At 48.9% G+C, this 23,347-nt stretch overlaps 1 protein-coding gene across 1 annotated transcript; it reads right to left on the bottom strand.

Moving 5' to 3' along the window:
* Positions 1–745: 745 nt before the first annotated feature.
* On the bottom strand, positions 746–23,022 carry LOC144735866 (cysteine-rich venom protein latisemin-like). The gene is made up of 8 exons (XM_078618425.1): positions 22,930–23,022; positions 21,970–22,168; positions 17,711–17,801; positions 11,420–11,568; positions 7,737–7,828; positions 3,897–3,985; positions 3,587–3,733; positions 746–3,076 (listed from the first exon to the last, which is right to left on the bottom strand). The coding sequence occupies exons 1-7, from the start codon at positions 22,935–22,937 to the stop codon at positions 3,594–3,596; spliced, it is 768 nt and encodes a 255-aa protein (XP_078474551.1). The 5' UTR covers positions 22,938–23,022; the 3' UTR covers positions 746–3,076; positions 3,587–3,593.
* Positions 23,023–23,347: the final 325 nt, after the last annotated feature.

Consider the following 23,347-nt stretch of genomic DNA (forward strand, 5'->3'; position numbering starts at 1 on the left):
GTATTTTAAAGCCACGGTTGGGCTTTTTTATGTGTGTGTGTGTCTGTGGTATTTACCAGTCATCCCAGTAAACCCATGGCACCTGAGTCTGTCCCGTGACCTGCCAGCGAGCCTTTGACACTTCACGTGGCCTCAAAGTGCACCTAGCCTGGCACAAGCACCGTGATGACGTCACCACCACTAATTGACGAATGGCGGTTGTGCAATTTGAGTGGGGAGCGGTAGTGTGTGTAACAGTTGGCGCGCTGCGTTATGAACTCATCGACTGACATTCGATTCCCGCTCACGACCACCAACACCAGGGACTGGCCCTAACCCGGTACAGCCTGAACAGACTGTTGGGGCGAGTGCTGTTAGCGAGTAGCACCTATGAAGCACGGCACACGATGGGGTGGGTGGCCGGCACCACGCCTCGTCTCCCTAGTGGCGATATTTTTACACAACTCACCAGGTACTTTTCAGTTTTCAGTTTCATTTATTTGGTACAGCCCTGTGAGCCATTCGGCTCTTGAATCGGGTGCAACCGCAACAAACAAAAAAAAACTAAAATATGAACAAGAAAACATCATAAAGTGACTATGCGCAAACAGAAAAATCAATTTTAGGCTGAGTCGACCTAGGGGAAGCCGAGGACCGGTTCAGATAATCGTCACTGGTAAACCCGGGTGGCTGAGCTCATAGAGCGATGCGCTAACCACTGTGCCACCGCTCCCCACTTCTGTTACAGACGGACAACTTACACAGATGATTCCAATGTTTTTATTTTATTTTATCCCCAAGGAAAGCACCAAAAACAAAACCCCTTCAAAGTCACAAATCTGTTTCGGCTCAACCGCGAATGTTTGAACGTGGACAAAGCAGGCGGCTTTTGCGATGTCAGCCTGTCTGAAAGTGCGGGAGTAGAAACATCCCCCAGGGTTCATCGTTGAGTTGGCTGTTTTGACGGGGGGGGGGGGGGGCAATGGCATCGTCGACCGATTAGAGATGCCGATTCGCACGCAGAGAACGAACGAGTCGATCCTTCTTCCGAAGGGAGGAATGCCCGTGAGAAATCGCACCTCCGATGAGCACGCTACGTACTCTTTGGTTTTATTTCGGTTTACGTGACTTTACCGAAAAAACCAAAGAGTATGGATCCTTGCAGTCGCGAAAACTTCAAATCTAGAATTAGCACGGTATGCACGTTGAACATCTTTCGCACACCGCACGTAGCCAAACCGTGTTAATCGGAGGTGCGGGCGAAAGGACAACAAACTAAACGCAAAAAGCAGTTCTGAAGAAATGCGTTTGTCAATCGAGATGATCATTTACAGGTGCATAGCTCCAGTGGCTTCCTAATATCAGATGGAAGAGCGTTCCAGACGGCCACAGAAACGCATCTGAACCAGAGGTCACAAACGGGTTTTGATTCCTTACCCGTACCCGGCCGCACCAGGGTTGAAAACGGGTACCCGTAGCCGTATTCTACCCGATACCCGGCTACCCGTACCCGGCCGGGTACGGGTAGGGTACGGGTATCGGGTACCCGATTGCGACCTCTGGGATGAAGCCATGTTGCAGGCGCGGGTGGGTTGATTCTAGGAACTTGAATTGTGAGAAGAGACAAGACGTTGGGAAATGAGTGACAAACGGTGACTCACCAGTGACTCATGGCCTACCCGTACCCGTACCCGGCCGCACCAGGGTCGCAAACGGGTACCCGTACCCGGCCGGGTACGGGTAGCCGGGTATCGGGTAGGGTACGGGTATCGGGTACCCGGTTGCGACCTCTGATCTGAACGCACGCAATGTGGTGGTCCTTCTTTGTTCGATGGCCAGCCGATAGCCGCTGCTGCGACCGCAGTTCACGTGATGGTTTACGCTCCTTGACGTGATCAGCAGCGAGGTACTGTGGTTCACGTTTGGCAAGCACTTTGTGTGCAGTGAGTACGGCGCGAAAGAAGTCCGTGCGTGCAAGCCACGGGCTGCGTCGGCCGTGGTTTGCGGCGGATTAAATCACGAACCCACGCTTTGAATGCAGCGTCACCGCCTTGCTTTGATGTTGACGACGACGGTGCCTTCAGTTTCCTTTTGGAGCCCTCGACCGCTGACTTATTTGCGTGATTAAGGTTATTTTAATTTATTCTCTAAAAGCTATCGGCGTATTCTCGAGATTGTGGCCGCGGTGAAAAGTTCAAAGCGATTACCCTGAGGCATTGATGCGCTCGTTTCCCGATTACAGCCCTTCCGGAGCCAGTGGTGGTGATGATGATGGTGGTGATGATGGTGGTGATGATGTGATGATGGTGATGATGATGGTGATGATGATGGTGGTGATGATGGTGGTGATGATGATGGTGATGATGGTGATGATGGTGGTGGTGATGATGTGATGATGATGATGGTGGTGATGATGTGATGATGGTGATGATGATGATGGTGATGATGATGGTGATGATGATGATTGCTCCGATTGCCCGAGTGTTACCCTCCCACCACCATCCACCCCCACGTCCTGCGAGTGGTGCGCGCGGTGTGCTGCGTGCAGTGTGGTGCGCGCGGTGTGGTGCGTGCGGTGTGGTGCGTGCGGTGTGGTGCGCGCGGTGTGCTGCGTGCGGTGTGGTGCGCGCGGTGTGGTGCGTGCGGTGTGCTGCGTGCGGTGTGGTGCGCGCGGTGTGGTGCGCGTGGTGTGGTGCGTGTGGTGTGCTGCGTGCGGTGTGCTGCGTGCGGTGTGCTGCGTGCGGTGTGGTGCGTGCGGTGTGGTGCGTGCGGTGTGGTGCGTGCGGTGTGCTGCGTGCGGTGTGGTGCGTGCGGTGTGGTGCGTGCGGTGTGGTGCGTGCGGTGTGCTGCGTGCGGTGTGGTGCGTGCGGTGTGGTTCGTGCGGTGTGGTGCGTGAGGTGTGCTGCGTGCGGTGTGCTGCGTGCGGTGTGGTGCGTGCGGTGTGGTGCGTGCGGTGTGGTGCGTGCGGGGTGTTGCGTGCGGTGTGGTGCGTGCGGTGTGCTGCGTGCGGTGTGCTGCGTGCTGCGTGCGTCGACGATGGAGTCCACTTCTCAGCGGGCGATGGACGAGGCGTCCACGCCGTATCGTGGAAGTCGCTCTGTAAACAAACATCAGAGACGGGGGAATTGGGGGGGGGGGACCGCACACACGTGAGGGAAGGCGAGAGGCGATGGGACGCGGTGGTGACAGAGTGAACACCATCTAGGCCAGGTGGCTCAGAGTTACACAAACTTCTAGATTTGAAGCTTTCGTGACTGCAAGGATTCATACTCTTAGTTCTTTCGGTAAATTCACGTAGGTAAAAAATGAAATTAAAATTAATAGAAATAAAACAATAAAAATCACGACGTTTCGGAGGTAACACAAGCTTCCGTCTTCAGGTGAAACCGTCACAGCAAAATATCTGTACCTTATATAGTGGCTCCTCCCCCCTTAACCACTATATAAGGTACAGATATTTTGCTGTGACGGTTTCACCTGAAGACGGAAGCTTGTGTTGCCTCCGAAACGTCGTGACTTTTATTGTTTTATTTTTATAAATTTTAATTTCATTTTTTACCTACGTGATTTTACCGAAAGAACTAAGAGTATGTTACACAAACTTTACCCGGTTCTCAGAAGATCTTGCCGGCGCACTTGCAGGAGGCAGGGCAGTAGCCCTGCACGATCTTGCCGGACCCCGTGTCTCCGCACCCGTAGGTGCTCTTCATCGCCGCGCAGTTCGCGTACGCGTCTTTGTAGAGGCAGGGGTTCCCTGACGAGGAGAGGAGGAGGAAGGGAGGAGGAGGAGACAATTGAGGGGCACGCGGGTCTAGTGGTCGCCGCTCTCATCGGCGGACGCTGGCATGTGGACGGAAGCTCTCTCGGCCTTGCGCAGACCACCAGCTCAACGGAACTGCAAGGGGATGGTGACTTACGGCACAGCTTGCGGCTGCAGCTCTTACGGCACGACCCGCACGAGTTGCCCTTGTCGTACGGTCGGTTGATGCGAGACGCCAGGTTTCCGCTGTGAGCAACAAACAACGACAACAACAATGGTGACGACAACAACAACCACCACCACCACGGACCGACATATATCGGAGGACAGCAGAGCAAAATCCACGCGACAACACGGATTATAATGATCCCCAGTTTGATAATAGGGTTTTCCCCTTTTATCTGGCAACAAAACAGGGGTAAACACCATCTTCTTGGTTCTTTCGGTAAAGTCACGTAGAAGGGAAATAATAAAGTAATAAAAATAAAACAATAAAATAATTCTCACGACGTTTCGGCCACAACGCAAGCAGCCGTCCTCAGGTGAAGAACAGGTCTGTCGGAAAGACAGCGTCTGAATGAACACCACCAAGCTTGGCAGCGTATATTTAAGCTGTTCTCGCCTGGTTAAACAAAACAACTGAATAGCGAGAGCACTCGAGTTTACTCGCAACTCGTTTTATGTGAGTATGTGGGTCTTTATGCGAGTCTATGGGTCTCTGTGTGTGAGTCATCGGTGACAGGGACTGACCATTAACTCGACTCAATCGCGGCTGGGGTGGCTGACCTCTGAGCCACCCAGCAGCCTGTTAAAAAAAAAGAAAATACATTTTTGCTTGACATTTTTTCGTGTGTTTTTAACCGATTTGTTTTTCTGCCCAGCAAATTATTTCACCGGGGTGACGTCGCGTTCTGCTCCGGACGCCTCGGGCGAGAGAGAGAGCCACCCACTGAGGCCCAGAATGAGGGCGGACGAGGCCCCTCCCGTGACAAAAGATCCGTTGATTTATTACGGCGGTTGAAATCGCATAGTTTGGGGGATGTTACCGTGGACACGACGAGAGAAACAATAGGGCACGGGTAATCGATCGATCTCGGGCGACACAAATTACGTGACATCTCGGTATGAGTGGAATTCGTGGTCGCTCACGGAGAGACCCGGGTGAACTTTTCTCTATCATTGTGTAGTGACATGGAATGGGTCACTATGCTGGTTGCTTGCAGAGAAGGAGATCTGCAGTTGCAGCTGCCCTGTCTGTCAGCAGGTCACGTGATGAGCGGAGAGAGTGGGCACGTGAGGCGAGCCCGCGAACCCGCGAGTAGGTTCTAAAAGGGGGGCGTGGCCGGGGGCGGAGCGAGGCCTCGCCGGGAGGATAAAAGGGGGCACCGAATGAATGTTCGGGGCTGTTGCGTGGAGTGGGATCCCGTCGGGCTGCTGGAGTTTTCGTCACCGTCTTCACCATCTCGGCGTCGTCAGTCAGGCAGTCTGTCAGCTGTCCTGACTGATAGTTGTACCCTGTGAAGGCTATAATACACAGAGTGCCTCCTGCTCCTAGTGTCTCTGAGTGTATCACTACATTTGTATGTCCGCACGTTGAACTTATTTTGCAACGTACTTAGCCGACGGTGATAATCGGAGGTGCTGGGGAAGGACAATAAACTAAACACAAAGAGCAGTTCTAAATGAGTTTTCAATTGAGTATGTATGTTGAACATTCGCACACACACGGAGTAACCGTGAGGCCTTTCCATCTGTAAACATTCTCAACATTAAATTATTATAAGGATGCCATGGTGTACATCAAGGCCGTAATTATAATATATATTGGGGGGGATGTGTATCGCTATAAAATAGATTTCTGTTTATATGATTGTGGTTATGGTTGTACTTTATTAATCCCTAATCTCTGCCATTGCATACAATGAAACAAGAAAAGGTAAGAAAGAAATAAAACAGAGCAATGTAATACAATACACTATTAGACATTATTGTAAAAAATAAATAAAAAGTCCATCCTGTGTGTTAGTGAATTTTTTCATATTTTAGGCAGGAAATTCGTTTTCAAATTTAAGATTTTTTTTTCAGGGGGGGGACCCCCAGACTCCCTGGAAGATTTGGTTCCCCCCAATGTTGGCTCCATGGCTACAGCCTTGGTGTACATGTTGTGTATAAATATCATCTCCAACTATTAATGACCCAGTCTCTCTAGCCTCATTATGTGCTATGAAGAAGGGCAATTTGCCCAAAACGTCACCGACTTTATATATGTTTGTTCTTATTAATCCCGTGATGTTACTGAAACACGTTTTGTGTTTTAAGCAAGATAATGTTTCTTCTTCAACTTTCTTGAAAGTGGTGGATCGCCAAGAATCCGACAAAAGGCGCTGAGTAAGTGACTGCCAACAGGACGAAAGAAAGATCGAGAGAGAGTACGATACACAACGCGTACAATTGTCATGTTGTGGAGATTGATTGGTGTTTGAGAGCCGTAGAGGCAGCGGTTTCCTGGAATGAATGAGTGAGTGAATGAGTGGGTGGGTGGGAGGAGTCGGAGGAGATGAGCAGGCGATAGGAGACAACGAGCTTACGGGAGACATTTAGCAGCCATTAAAGCAGCCGTGCGTCAACTCGAGAAATCGAGACGTCATTTGTTTTATTTTTCTGACGGCCCGGACCGCCTTTGGCTGTGTCACGTGGTGTTTGTCTCGGCTCAGGGAGCAACGGGGGGGCATTGTGGTTAGTCCACGCTAATGCTGACCTCCAGTTAGGGGCCGTCCATAAATGACGTCACGCGATTTTGGACGATTTTTGGGGGCGAAACGGGCGTGGCACGGCCTTGAGAAGAGATGGAGTGATGTGGTACACGAGAACGTGGAGCTGAGTGGACTTGCCGATGACTGGTACCAGCGGTGTCAAGATCGGCCTCTGTGGAGGAGGCTCGTGAAGGACGCTGCTACTGGGCAGTTGGAGGCAGTCGCCCTCCAACAACAACGGAGTGCGAAGGAGCGACGCTCACAACAACGAGCGGAGCGCCGGGTGGCTAAAGCGCAGCAAGTTGGCACAGTAGGGGGCACAGGTGGTGCATCAGCCAGTCATCTCGGCCAGGCAACCCATGCCACCTGGGTTTGCCCTGTGACCTGCCAGCGGGCGTTCGACACTTCACTTGGCCTCAAGGTGCACATAGCCTGGTACAAGCGCCGTGGTGACGTCACCGCCACTGAGTGGCGAATGGTGGTTGTTGTTGGTTGTTGTGTGAGTGTGTGTTGGCCACCCAACCCATCGTGTGCAGGCCTTCATAGGTGCTCGCTAACAGCACTTGCCCCTACAGTCTGTTAAGGCTATACGGGGGATGTTTGTGTGTGTGAGCGAGAAGAGAGCGGAGCGGTTCGCGAGCTGATTCCCGCTCTCGTGACTATTATCTGAATCGGTCCTGGGCCTCCTCTAGGTAGACTCAGCCTCAAATGCGGCGTGTAAACACCGCCGCGAAGAGAAACAAAGGCGGTCGGGCGCTGTTCCGGCCTTCATAGGTGGTCCTCGCTCACAGCACTTGCCCCAAGTCTGTTGCAGGCTATACGGTGGATCTTTGTATTTTACACGCTTTTATTTAGCTCAGTCTGTGTTGTCATATCCTCAAACCTTGTAACTCAATTTTAACCCACTTCCCAATGTGGTATAGACTGCAAACTTGGTATACGTATGTCATACCGATGACAATACTATATTCTATAATTGAAAATAAAATATATATTTTTAAGCAATCTTTTTTACATGTTATGTTTCGGCTTGGGTCTAATTGTCCATGCTCAACTCACGTTGGCTGTATATCACCACGTTGTGGCAAGCTTCGGGGCCACTTGCTGGAGTCGTGGAGTTCTGCCATTACTCGTACGGTACATTTCATTAAAGCGTGTTTTTTTAAAAAAGTGTTTTTTAAGTATAACTTTTGAGCGAGAGAGAGATAGAGAGAGAGAGGCAATGGACCACAGCCCGTGCTCACGCTGGGCAGTAGTGGCACACGTAGAAGTACTTGGCCGCACTGGCGCAGTAGTTGACGGCGCAGCCCACTTGGAAGGAGCCGTACCACACCACCTACACGGCACGGCGAGAGAGACAGAGAGAGATAATCGTTCATTTAAAAAGGGGGGGTTTACATAAAGCAAAGCATTAAAAAAAAACCGAAATGTCTTCTTGGTTCTTTCGGTAAAGTCACGTAGAAGGGAAGTAATAAAATAATGAAACAAAACATAATAAAACATAATAAAATAATATAATATAATTATTATTTTATTATGTTTTGTTTTTATTATTTTATTACTTCCCTTCTACGTGACTTTACCGAAAGAACCAAGAAGATGAATCCCTGCAGTCACGAAAGCTTAAAATCGAAATTAAAACCGAAATGATGAACGAAGCAAAGTGCCGACTACACCGAGCATCTTCTTGTTTCCTCTGCATCGTAAAAAAAGAAAAAAAGAAAAATAGAAAAATAAAAAAAATAAAAAGTCGGAGAGAGTCCTCGTTTGCGCGGGGCAGTGCTCACAACCACAGCGCGTTGTCGTCACAGGGGCCGTTCATTAATGACGTCACGCGATTTTGGACGATTTTTGACCCCCCCCCCTCGTCACACGGCGTCACAAAAAGTCAGACCCCCCCCCTCAAATATGACGTCACAAAGCTCTGCCCCCCCCCCCGCACCCCCGAAAAAAAACATGCTTCAAATCGCTTTAAACTATTGTCATTGTAGTGCATATTTAATGTGGCGCTGCACTCTGATGTTGTTAGGAGAAAACATTTATTAAAAAGTATATTTAATTAAGTTAAACGTGTTGTCTATATTCATTTAAAGTTGCGCATTTTTACGTGACGTCACATTTCTCAAACCCCCCCCCCCCCTCGTCACACATCGTCACAAATATCTGACCGCCCCCCCCCCCCTAGGTGCGTGACGTCATTTATGGACGGCCCCACAACGCGGTTCTTCCGTTTTCCTGCACCGCCGATCGGTACGATTGGCTACACATGGTGCGATTAGAAGTTGAACAAACACATTAGGAGACGTGTTTCACACAACGCAGAACGCACACGGTTATAACGCGTTTTCTGAGCGGACGATGACAGCACTTGTCCTAACAGTGTTGTTAGCGAGTAGCACCTATTAAGGCTGGAACAGCACACAAGTGGGTGGGTGGCCTGCAACCACGGCCCCGACGGGACGACACACAATCCGTGAAGCGTGACTCCTCCAACACGGGTCGAGCCATCGTCAATAACTGAAGTTGAGACGTAGCGGTAAAAGCGTGACCAAGGAGGAGGCGTGGGTGTGTGGTGAGCGACTTCCGAGACGCGACGTGTCGAGGGCTCCTTGATTATTTCTCACACTTTACAGGCAGGATCACTGAGCCACATATTCGCTGGGCTACGTATAGCCGACCCACTCATACAGCCACATCGCCAGGAGTTTACATATTTAGCTGGCTGACTAATACAGCGACGATGGGGACCGGCCATGCGGCCGGACGATGAAGAAGAGATGACGGCGAAGACAGCGACGGCAGCCAGGATACGAAGCCCCACGACAGCCCCGAACCTCCGGTTACCTCCCCCTTTTATACTCTTCGGCGTGGCCAAGCCCCGCCTCTGGCCAAGCCCCGCCTCTGGCCACGCCCCCTTCTAGAACTCTCGTGCAGGTTCCAGGAGCTTCCCGACTGATCCCTGCCTGTGACCTTTAGCCCAGTTACACCCCCCTTATGGTTGGCTATAATATAGCACAACCATAACCGTAATTATCCCTTCTGGTCCATATGATGGCACCCTGTCACTACATATGTATGTACGTTGAACTTCCTTGGCACCGTACGCAAAAGCAGTTCTAAAGAAATATACATTTCAATCTAGATGCTTTAAAAGTGCATAGCGGCATTGGCTTCCTAACATCGGAAGGAAGAGGCGTTCCAGACGGCCGCATCTGAAAGCGCCGCGTGGCGCGGTGACCGACTTTGTTCGACGGCGAGCCGAAAGCCGCTGCCGCCGCCGGCTTAACGGTGGTTTAAGCTCCTCGACGAGGAGATACAACGAGGAGCTGTTGTTCACCATTGCAACCTCATTTGCCAGTAAAAAATATGATAATTGGTGTTTTACCTTTTGATTTAAAGCTTTCGTGACTGCAGGGATTCATCTTCTTGGTTCTTTCGGTAAAGTCACGTAGAATGGAAATAATAAAATAATAATGATAAAACATAATAAAATACAATTCTCACGACGTTTCGGCCACAACGCAAGCAGCCGTCCTCAGGTGAAGAACAGGCCTGTCGAGGACGGCTACTTGCGTTGTGGCCGAAACGTCGTGAGAATTATTTTATTATGTTTTATTATAATTATTAAATTATTTCCATTCTACGTGACTTTACCGAAAGAACCAAGAAGATGGTGTTTAACCCTTTTATCTGGCAACAAAACTGACACCTTTTTTTTACAAGGAGTCATGTTTTTGTTTGCATTATGACTGCAGGTATTGTGGTCTATGCAAACATGACTCCTTGTTTAACACGTAGGCTTTCGCGACCAATATTATTCATAATCAACGTTTTTGGGTTTAGATCGCGTTATTTATAAATGTGTCGTAACCCTCCACCACCCGACACGGCCAATCAGTAAAAAAGTGTCACGTTGACGAAAGACAAATAGTTCACTGCTTTAGCCCACCGGTGTGTTGAAGCGTGAAACCACAACGTGACACTTATATTATCAGAGTTATGTTCTTTGTTTGCATTATGGCTGCAGGTATTGTGGTCTATGCAAACATGACTCCTTGTAAAAAAAAAGGTGTCAGTTTTCATTCTTTGTTTCTTTCGGTTAAGTCACGTCTAAAGATAAAATAATAAATTAAATTAATAGTATATTACGACGTTTCGATTGCAACACAAGCAATCATCATCAGGCATAAAAGAAATAGCAACAAAAATCTAACTAGAAAACTATAGACAGACATACAAGCAGACAGACATCACATCGGAGCAACAAAAATCTAACTAGAAAACTATAGACAGACATACAAGCAGACAGACATCACATCGGCACAAAGAGAGGGGTCGTTTCTGTGACGGTCCCTTAAATATAGAGAGGGGGGACGGAGAGAGGGAGGGGGCAGAGAAAATTAGCATATCAATGAGTGTACGGCAACGTGCTGCTGCTGCTGCAAGTAAGATGATGACGTGGCACGGGCACGCAAGCTTGAAAATTAGGAGAAAGGCACACGAAAATTAAATAACCTAGTAAAATATCTGCTTGTATGTCTGTCTATAGTTTTCTAGTTAGATTTTTGTTGCTCCGATGTGATGTCTGTCTGCTTGTATGTCTGTCTATAGTTTTCTAGTTAGATTTTTGTTGCTATTTCTTTTATGCCTGATGATGATTGCTTGTGTTGCAATCGAAACGTCGTAATATACTATTAATTTAATTTATTATTTTATCTTTAGACGTGACTTAACCGAAAGAAACAAAGAATGATTCCTGCAGTCACGAAAGCTCCAAAATTAAGAAAGGTGTCAGTTTTGTTGCCAGATAAAAGGGTTAAAAAAACAATTATCGAGCTGTGGTTCGTTCGCGGCAAGCACTTCGAGCGCGCGCAACGAGGTACGACCTTGCAATGTGTCGCGGCTCAGGTGATCTTCGCCGTCTCACCTGGGTGTAGTGGCCAACGGCTCCTGGACTCTTGGGTCCCTGGTCGTACACGAAGCCGGGGCTGGTCACCTCGTTGTACCAGTCGCGGATGGCGTAGTTCCAGGTGAAGGGCGCGCTCGAGATGAAGAGGTTCTCCCCGCAGTCGAACACTGCAGGGCGCAAGACCCAGCGCAGGGAAGGGAGCAGTCGCGTTTTTGCTGAAATGCGATTTGTAACTGATTTTCTGGCCGTGCAGTTATCGGTAGTTGACTGCTAATGCGGGATTTTATTGAGGGACTGCTGCTGTGTGATTAACCTGGCGTGGTCTGTGTAACTGTTTTGTTGTTTTTGCTGCCTTACCCAAGATTTGAAGTTGTCGTGACTGCAATGATCCATACTCCAGTCCCTAACGTCCACGCTATGCCCCCCCCTCCCCCTATTTCCCCCCCCCCCCTCCCTTCCCCCCCAACCCCCCCTCTCTGACTTATATAACCCTCTTAACGCAGGCATCTCTCCCAATTGAGTTAAACAATTTCTTGCTGTGGTTTTCACACCTGATGACGATTGCTTGCGTTGCAATCGAAACGTCGTGATTTAATTTACTTTAATTTATTTTTATTTTATAATTTGTATTTTTTCACCTACGTGACTTTACCGAAAGAACCAACGAGTATGCCTTACCCAAGCTTGAAGAATCGTATAATACATGTATTATTTGTTTATTAATATTTAGTGGCTCGCTTACCGTTTTCTCTATTTGGCACTGCTATCGTGTTTTAGTATCCTACGCTGCTGTAACTTGATGATGTGCCCATACTGGACATCTGTGAGAAAGAGCTTAATAGTTCATAGGATTCCTCCTCCAGTCTGAATAAAGATTCTGACTCTGTGTGTGGGGGGGTGGGGGGGGGGTCGTTTGTTGACCTATTGAGCCAGGCTGGGCAGGGATACAGCAACACCACTGCTCACCCATAAACTAACATTGCCCATAGACTAACATTGCCTATAGATTAACATTACCCATAGACTCACATTGTCCATAGACTAACATTGCCTATAGATTAACATTACCCATAGACTCACATTGTCCATAGACTAACATTGCCTATAGACTAACATTGCCCATAGACTAACATTGCCCATAGACTAACATTGCCCATAGACTAACATTGCCTATAGACTAACATTGCCCATAGACTAACATTGCCCATAGACTAACATTGCCCATAGACTCACATTGCCCATATACTCACATTGCCTATAGATTAACATTACCCATAGACTCACATTGTCCATAGACTAACATTGCCTATAGACTAACATTGCCCATAGACTAACATTGCCCATAGACTAACATTGCCCATAGACTAACATTGCCTATAGACTAACATTGCCCATAGACTAACATTGCCCATAGACTAACATTGCCCATAGACTCACATTGCCCATATACTCACATTGCCTATAGATTAACATTACCCATAGACTCACATTGTCCATAGACTAACATTGCCTATAGACTAACATTGCCCATAGACTAACATTGCCCATAGACTCACATTGCCCATATACTCACATTGCCTATAGATTAACATTACCCATAGACTCACATTGTCCAAAGACTAACATTGCCTATAGACTAACATTGCCCATAGACTAACATTGCCCATATACTCACATTGCCCATAGACTAACATTGCCCATAGACTAACATTGTCCACAGACTAACATTGCCCATACACTAACATTGCCCATAGACGAACACTGCCCATAGACTAACATTGCCCATACACTAACATTGCCCATAGACTCACATTGACCACGGTCTAACACTGCCCATAGACTAACATTGCCCACAGACTAACACTGCCCATATACTTACATTGCCCATAGACTAACATTGTCCATAGACTAACATTTCTCATAGACTAACATTGCCCATAGACTAACATTGCCCATAGACTCACATTGCCCATAGACTCACATTGCCCAAAGACTAACATTGCCCATAGACTAACATTGCCCATAGACTAACACTGCCCATAGACTAACATTGCCCATATACTAACATTGCCCATAGACTAACATTGCCCATATACTAACATTGCCCACAGACTAACATTGCCCATAGACTCACATTGCCCTTACCTGAGGACGGCTGCTTGCGTTGTGGCCGAAACGTCGTGAGAATTGTATTATTTTATTATGTTTTATTTTTATTATTTTATTATCTCCCTTCTACGTGACTTTACCGAAAGAAGCAAGAAGATGAAAGGTTTACGATTTTATTTTTCTCTTTAAAAAAATATTGCCAGAAGGCGTTTGGCGAGGTGGGCGGGCGGGCGGGCGGGTGCATAATTGCGGTGAGGATAGGTGTTAACTTTGACTGGCAGCCGCTAATCCCATCCCCAGGTTCCGCGTTGCTCCACGTGTCACTCGACGTGACTTAAAGTGGAGCGTTTCAAACGCGTAACATCTGAAGCGTGTCTTCTTGGTTCTTTCGGTAAAGTCACGTAGAAGGGAAGTAATAAAATAATAAAAATAAAACATAATAAAACAATTCTCGCGACGTTTCGGCTACAACGCAAGCAGCCGTCTTCAGGTGAAGAATGAGACACTGCCAAGCTTGAAGCTTATATATAAGCTGGGTTGGAGGTGGAAGAAGAGCGCCTTAACAAAAGAATGTGCATATCAAGAGGAATTTAGCATATTCATGGGAAATGCGTAGGAGGTGGGCGGGGGGTTTCAAAGTCATATTATAAAATAAAATCTGAAGCGTGATCGGTAAATTGTCTCACACCGCTGACTTAATTCATCGTCAATATTACTGCACACCACTGGTTCACAACCTTGTTTGACTGCTACTCCACCCCTTCGTGGCATTTTGGCAGATGATTCACACGTGATTATTTAACCAAGACTCTCATGGATTAATTAATTTAACAAATTTAACACATTCCTGCGGAGGGAGCTGGTAGGAACGTCGGGTTGCTCGGTCAATGGCCAGGGTCAACGGCGGCGTGGTGTATTCCGCAAATATGGCCGACTGAGGGCGGGCACAAGCCGGCGTGAGTAGGTTAAACGTTGAGTTTTATAAGGGCACCACGGGGTGACCATGGGGTGGACCAGCCCCTCCCCACCTACGACCTCCTGCGTACCAGGTGAGGTAGTTAACATCTCCTAGCCACGGCAGCGCCCAGGAGGGGCCTTGCCAACATGCCAAGCGTGTCTGAGCGAGTGCGCGCGCACACGGGTTAACCTTGCCTCTAGATTTCTCACACAAGGGTTAACCTCACCTCTAGAATTCTCACACGTGGTAACCTCACTTCTAGATCTCTCACACGGGGTAACCTGGCCTCTATATCTCTCACACACGGGTTAACCTCGCCTATAGATCTCTCACACGGGGTAACCTCGCCTCTAGATTTCTCACACACGGGGTAACCTGGCCTCTAGACTTCTCTCACACGGGTTAACCTTGCCTCTAGATGTCTCACACGGGGTAACCTGGCCTCTATATCTCTCACACCCGGGTTAACCTGGCCTCCAGATCTCTCACACGGGGTAACCTGGCCTCCATATCTCTCACACATGGGTTAACCTCGCCTCCAGATTTCTCTCACACGGGTTAACCTGACCTCTAGAATGATCTCACATGGGTTAACCTGACCTCTAAATCTCTCACACACAGGGTAACCTGGCCTCTAGACTTCTCACACGGGTTAACCTCGCCTCTAGATCTCTCACAAGGGTTAACCTTGCCTATAGATCTCTCACACGGAACAACGACTACAATTTCACATTCATACGGTCAAGCCCAAACAACCGCGTCACAGGAGTAGCGTATCGCTGTGATTATGTCTCTTTCGTGTTTGTCACCGGGCTAATGTTTGAGTTACAATCACAACAATAACAACAATAGCAAGAGCCTAACCACCGTTTGTGGCGTCTCCTGTGCGCAGAGGTCGCAAACGGGTTTTGATTCCTTACCCGTACCCGTACCCGGCCGCACCAGGGTCGCAAACGGGTTTTGATTCCTTACCCGTACCCGTACCCGGCCGCACCAGGGTCGCAAATGGGTACCCGTATCCGTACCCGGCCGGGTACGGGTACCCGTTCCCTACCCGTACCCTACCCGAAATTAGTGACAAACGGTTACTCACCAGTGACTCACGGCCTACCCGTACCCGGCCGCACCAGGGTCGCAAACGGGTACCCGTACCTACTCACCCACCCACTCTCCTTCTCAACTCACCCACTCACCTACTCAGCCACCCACTCACCTACTCAGCCACCCACTCACCTACTCACCCACCCACTCACCTACTCACCCACCCACTCACCTACTCACCCACCCACTCACCTACTCACCCACCCACTCACCTACTCACCCTCCTTCTCAACTCACCCACCCACTCTCCTTCTCAGCGGTCCATCGAACCTGGAACTCACTAGCTCTGCACGATGTTCAAGACTCTTCACAAACATTTTACCAGTTGAGTAGACAATGAAAGACCGAACTGTGTAATGGAGCTTACAATGTGAAAATATTGCGCATTCGTGATAACATAGTTTACAACAGTAGTAGGTTTTTACCCTTTTAAACTGGTACAAAACTGACACCTTTATTCAAGGCATCATGTTTGCAATAACCACAACACAAGTAGTCAAAAAAGCAAACAAAAATAAGCAACTCTGATAATGATAATAATAATATGCACTGTCCTTGAAGTTGATTGGTCCACACCCGAGACGGCTTTCTTTAGAGCCTAGTCCCCATTGGTGTTGGACCAGATGACACCAGAAGGCGTACAACTCAAACACAGTGCAATATCAGAGTATTGAGAGCTCGGGGTAAGCATTTACACTATGAGATCTCTTTTACCAGTGGCAAAATATAGTAGTAGGTTTTTACCCTTTTAAACTGGTGGTTATTGCAAACATGATGCCTTGAATAAAGGTGTCAGTTTTGTACCAGTTTAAAAGGGTAAAAACCTACTACTCTATTTTGCCACTGGTAAAAGAGATCTCATAGTTTACAACAGTTTCGCGTTTACAATACTTAGGTGAGTGAGTGAATGAATGGCTGAGTGAGTGGGTGAGCGAGTGAATGAGTGGGTGGGTGAGTGTGTGTAGGTGCTCGCTAACAGCACTTGGTATCGGGTACCAGGTTGCGACCTCTGCCTATGCGTGGTGAGTGGGTGGGTGGGGGCGTGACTACGGGGGGAGGGACAGTGGGGGAGGGGCAGGTTATTGTGACGTCACCAAGGCACGAGGCCAACCGTGATGATGGTTACGAACTGAGTAATCATTGGAAAGATGTGATTAACCATGCAAAATAGATTTAACTACACTTATTTGGACCATCTTATTTGACAGACAACTATTACAGGTTACTGATAGGCAGCCAGTTTTGTTTTACCAGGTTTAGCTTTCTTTTTTCACACTTTTGTTATGTAGGCCAGGCGTAGTCACAAACCGAACCTCTCCATAATAAAGGCTCAGTCTTTTGTTATGTAGCCTATTACCATCTACATGGCAGAGGCTCGGTCTCATTTACAGCATTTGTTATGTAGGCTATGCGTAGTCACAAACCGGACCTCTCCATAATAAAAAGTGTGCCGTCCCTGGCCCTTCCCCCCTCAACCACTATATATCAGAGGTGTGGACTCGAGTCATGTGACTTGGACTCGAGTCAGACTCGAGTCATGAATTTGATGACTTGCGACTCGACTTGGACTTGCATAACAATGACTTTGTCCCACCTATGAGATGTGGACTCGAGTCATGTGACTTGGACTCGAGTCAAACTCGAGTCATGAATTTGATGACTTGCGACTCGACTTGGACTTGCATAACAATGACTTTGTCCCACCTATGAGATGTGGACTCGAGTCATGTGACTTGGACTCGAGTCAGACTCGAGTCATGAATTTGATGACTTGCGACTCGACTTGGACTTGCATAACAATGACTTTGTCCCACCTATGAGATGTGGACTCGAGTCATGTGACTTGGACTCGAGTCAGACTCGAGTCATGAATTTGATGACTTGCGACTCGACTTGGACTTGCATAACAATGACTTTGTCCCACCTCTGCTATATATATACGGAGTGGTATCTCTTGCAATCTCTCATTTACTTGATACAGCTGTCGTGCCTGTGACGGTTCCACCTGAAGACGGAAGCTTGTGTTGCCTCCGAAACGTCGTGATTTTTTTTTACCTACGTGACTTTACCGAAAAAACCTAACAATATGTGTTGTGGGTGCTTCTGCTGGGTGTGTGTGTGCGTGGGGGGGGGGGGCTCACTCGAAGTCTTGCGGTTGGCAGCGGGGCTGTGGGTCAGGGAGCAGCCATTGGCCCAGACGCGGCTGTTCTCGGCCGCTGTCAAATTCCACGACTGTAGGGCAACAGCGGAAAGGGGCCGTCCATAAATGACGTCACGCGATTTTGGACGATTTTTGACCCCCCCCCCCCTCTCGTCACACGGCGTCACAAAAAGTCAGACCCCCCCCCCCTCTCTCAAATATGACGACAAAACCATATTTCCATTTTAAAAATAAAACATGCTTCAAATCGCTTTAAACTATTGTCATTGTAGCGCGTATTTAATGTGGCGCTGCACTCTGATGTTGTAGGAGAAAACATTTATTAAAAAGGCTATTTCATTAAGTAGAACGTGTTGCCTGTATTTATTTAAAGTTGCGCATTTTTACGTGACGTCACATTTACACCATTGGAACCTCATTTGCCAGTAAAAAAAATGATAATTGTTTTTTTACCCTTCTATCTGGCAACAAAACTGACACTTTTTTTTACAAGGAGTCATGTTTGCATTGACCACAATACCTGCAGTCATAATGCAAACAAAAAACATAATGTATGCACTGTCCTTGAAGTTGATTGGTCCACACCCGAGACAGCTTTCCTTAGAGCCTAGTCTCATTTCTCAACCCCCCCACCCCCTCGTCACACATCGTCACAGGTGCGTGACGTCATTTATGGACGGCCCCAAAGGACTTTAGGACGATTATGAACAAAACAAAACACTCGCCCCCCCCCCCCCCGCGTGTGGACTGCCCGGAACCACCTCCGGCCAATTGAACGTGTCGAGTTTTTGTTTCGTAATTCGAGCAGTCGTTTCTGATTGGCTCATACCGTCGTGTAGGTAATACTAAGAAGTTATAATTGTAAAGTGGCGCATTCTCATCCGTAGATCCCAAAGCGCCATCGCCGTGCATGGAAATCCAGGAAATTAACAGAACCCGCAGGATACATGGGCAGACCTAGGCGGGGGGTAGAGGCCGATTTAAAGAGGTGAGTTTTCAAGATGGGACTTAAGTAACTCTCGCCATCTTCTTGGTTCTTTCGGTAAAGTCACGTAGAAGGGAAATAATAAAATAATAAAAAGAAAGCATAATAACATTGTATTATATTATTATATTACTTTATTCTATTATTATATTATTTTATTATGCTTTATTTTTTTATTATTTCCCTTCTACGCGACTTTGCCGAAAGAACCAAGAAGATGAATCCCTGCAGTCACGAAAGCTTTAAATCGAAATTCTTTCGGTAAAGTCACGTAGAAGGGAAATAATATAATAATAAAAATAAAACAATAAAACATGTTATTGTTTTATTTTTAGTTGTATTTTCATTTGTATTATTTTATTATTTCCCTTCTACGTGATTTCACCGAAAGAACCAAGAAGATTAATTCCTGCAGTCACGAAAGCTTTAAATCGAAATTTAACTCTCGCAACTCTGATTACCAAAGGCACAACGCGTTGTTCCATAGTCTGGGAGATGCACAGTGGCAATAGCCGATCACTCACCCACCTCACTCACTCGCCCACTCACGCATAAGTCAGACTGAAACAGCTTTAAGCACTCTGTCTGATTGCCAAAGGCATAACGCGTTATTCCGCAGCCTGGGAGATGCACAGTGCAGGTGAATGTCCCAATCAAACCGGGAACAAAACCTTAACCTCGGAGTCCTTAGGGACCAGACGACACAGCCAATCAAATCAAGTTGTCACGCTGTGGGCAAATGTGCCACCGAACGATTTGGTTCATCAGCAAAACCGGAGGAGAAGGTGGAATGGGAGAAACGTTAAAAAGCCCGATCAACATTCAGTTTCATGTATTAGGTATGGCCCTGTGAGCCACGCGGCTCTTGACTGGGGTGCAATAGCAACAAACAAAAACATGAACAAGAAACATCTTAAAGTGATTAAATTTCGATGTAAAGCTTTCGTGACTGCAGGGATTCATCTTCTTGGTTCTTTCGGTAAAGTCACGTAGAAGGGAAATAATAAAAAACAGACCTGTTCTTCACCTGAGGACGGCTGCTTGCGTTGTGGCCGAAACGTCGTGAGAATTATTTTATTATGTTTTAATTTTAATTTTATTATTTCCCTTCTACGTGACTTTACCGAAAGAACCAAGTAGATCTTAAAGTGACTACACGCAACAGAAAAATCCAGGAAAAAAACAGCAAAATCTTCCAGAAAAAAACACCGTAAATCAATTATATTTGCAAAAATCCCAGTGGGATGCAAGTCAAACAATAACAACCATAAGACAATTTAGATTAAAGTTATCAGATCGTTGTGTCCAAACGACGTTCGGCTGGAGATGGAAACATCGTCATCAGGTGTCAACTAAAGGCTCCGTTCTCACGTGGGGTTCATTGGCTTGCGTCGGGTGGTGGAGGGCAACGCAAAGCTCCGATTGGTATTACGATTCCAGACAGCCACGTGCAGCGTAGAGTCGCTTCGTTTGACAGCTCATGGTGACGCTGATCGTTTCGCGCACCCGGACAGCGAGAATTTGAACCTCGCAGCTTTGCGATCGGTGTTCTAGAGCTCACCTACCCACTCACCTACTCACCCACCCACTCACCTACTCACCCACCCACTCACCTACTCACCTACCCACTCACCAACTAACCCACCCACTCACCTACTCAACCACCCACTCACCTGCTCACCCACCCACTCACCTACTCACCCACCTACTCACCCACCCACTCACCTACTCACCCACCCACTCACCTGCTCACCCACCCACTCACCTACTCACCCACCTACTCACCCACCCACTCACCTACTCACCCACCCACTCACCTGCTCACCCACCCACTCACCTACTCACCTACCCACTCATCTACTCACCCACCCACTCACCTACTCACCCACCTACTCACCTACTCACCCACCAACTCACCAACTCACCCACCTACTCACCCACCCACTCACCTACTCACCCACCCACTCACCTGCTCACCCACCCACTCACCTACTCACCTACCCACTCACCTACTCACCCACCTACTCACCTACACAACTCACCCACTCACCTACTCACCTACTCACCCACCCACTCTCCTATTCACCCACCCACTCACCTACTCACCTACCCACTCACCTACTCACCCACCCACTCACCTACTCACCTACCCACTCACCTGCTCACCCACCCACTCACCTACTCACCTACCTAATCACCTACTCACCCACCAACTCACCTACTCACCTACCTACTCACCCACCCACTCACCTGCTCACCCACCCACTCACCTACTCACCTACCCACTCACCTACTCACCCACCTACTCACTTACTCAACTCACCCACCCACTCTCCTCGACTCACCCACCCACTCACCTACTCACCCACCCACTCTTCTACTCACCCACCCACTCTCCTACTCACCCACCCACTCACCTACTCACCTACCCACTCACCTACTCACCCACCCACTCACCTACTCACCTACCCACTCACCTACTCACCCACCTACTCACCTACTCACCCACCAACTCACCTATTCACCCACCTACTCACCCACCCACTCACCTACTCACCCACCCACTCACCTGCTCACCCACCCACTCACCTGCTCACCCACCCACTCACCTACTCACCTACCCACTCACCTACTCACCCACCTACTCACCTACTCAACTCACCCACCCACTCTCTTTCTCAACGGTCCATCGAACCTGAAACTCACTGCCTCTGCACAATGTTCAAGACTCTTCACAAATATTGAGTGACGGTGACGTCACACGGCGTCTGTGCCAGGCCAGGTGCATTTGGAGGCCACGCGAATTGTCGAAGTCTCGCTGACAGGAGGAGGTCACAGGGCAGACCCAGCAGGTGCCATGGGTTGACTGAGACGACTGGCTGATGCACCAGCAGTGCCCCCCTACTCTGCAAACTGATTCACTGCCACCACTACCACCACCACCGCCACCACCACCGCCACTACCACCACCACCGCCACTACCACCACCACCGCCACCACTACCACCACCACCACTACCACCACCACCACCGCCACCACCACCACCACCGCCACCACCACCACTACCACCACTACCACCACCGCCGCCACCACTACCACCGCCACTACCACCACCACTACCACCACCACCACCGCCACCACCACCGCCGCCACTACCACCACCGCCACCACTACCACCACCACTACCACCACTACCACCACCACCGCCACTACCACCACCACCACCACCACCGCCACCACCGTCGCTCACTCACCATCTGCAGCATGTTGCTGGCCGCGGGCCGCACGCTTGCCCGCAGGAGGTTGTGCAGGTTCACGATGCCCCTCTGCACGGAGCGCTGTGAGGTTTTGAGCGTCTTCCAGTGGGCCACCGTGTTGGACGCGGCCTGGCAGCGTGGCAGGCGGCCCGCCAGCACCGCTAGGGCCGCAGTCATCATCAGCACGCGGCCCACGCTGCCCGGGTGTGACGGGGGGGGGAGAGCAGAGGTCGCAAACGGATTTTTATTCCTTACCCGTACCCGTACCCGGCCGCACCAGGGTCGCAAATGGGTACCAGTTCCCTACCCGCACCCTACCCGAAATGAGTGACAAACGGTTACTCACCAGTGACGCACGGCCTACCCGTACCCGTACCCGGCCGCACCAAGGTCGCAAACGGGTACCCAATACCCGTACCCGGCTGGGTACGGGTAGCCGGGTATCGGGTAGGGCACGGGTATCGGGTACCCGGTTGCGACCTCTGGGGGGGAGGTTGTACCGTCAGTTTAACTCGGAGGTTTTCGTGACAAATACTATCCAGAATCAGTGCCGGATGAAGCTAGTACGGGACCTGTATAGCATATGTTATCAAGGGGCCCTAAATAAAAAGAAAACTTAATTTGGAGCTTTATTTAGTGACTGCAGTCTGGTGGTTGACCAAACAGTGTCCGGAATAGACCGAGTGCTCGACAACGGGTAGAGGAATCAACGAGTGATGCTCACGGGAACACGGCAGCGCTAGAAGAGCGATACGGGAATGACTGACCGCCAATGCGTGAGTGACCAGAAGTCAATTAGCAAGTAGTGCATCATTAGCCAAGTTCACGGCAGCAGTCATAATGACAGTAGCAGCGTTATGAGAGCGATAAGGGGGGGTGCCTGACCACCGGGCGTGCGAGTGACTGCAAGTGAATCAGCGAGTGCTATCACCGCAGCACACCGTGTCACAAACTCACCACGACATAGCTGAGCCCTCGGACAGAGATGGTCGTTCGGGAGGATTTGAGTCTCGATGATCCAGCCGTGTCTCTGTGCCTCTTGGGTAAGCGACACGAACCCTCGCTTATATACACACGCACGCACACACACACGCAAACACTACGCCGCGCGCACCTTACAGGTACGGGAGGCGTTGGCATTTAACCGGCTGAACGCCACGCAGGGTAGGTGATGGATGGGTGCTGAGCATGCCGTTTTCAATCACTCAAAGCCACACCACTCACTCGCGTCTGATAATTATCGGTGTCGTGGCCACATTGCCACGAGTGCCCTGGAGGTGGTAGCGATAATATCAACAACTCGTCTTATTTGATGGCTTTAAGAGTAATCGCGTGTCGTATTCCAAAGTGCTCTTAGCGCGCGCCGAAGATTGTG

Source organism: Lampetra planeri, chromosome 57 (genome assembly GCF_965212315.1).
Source record: "Lampetra planeri chromosome 57, kcLamPlan1.2.h2, whole genome shotgun sequence".
NCBI lineage: Eukaryota > Metazoa > Chordata > Hyperoartia > Petromyzontiformes > Petromyzontidae > Lampetra > Lampetra planeri.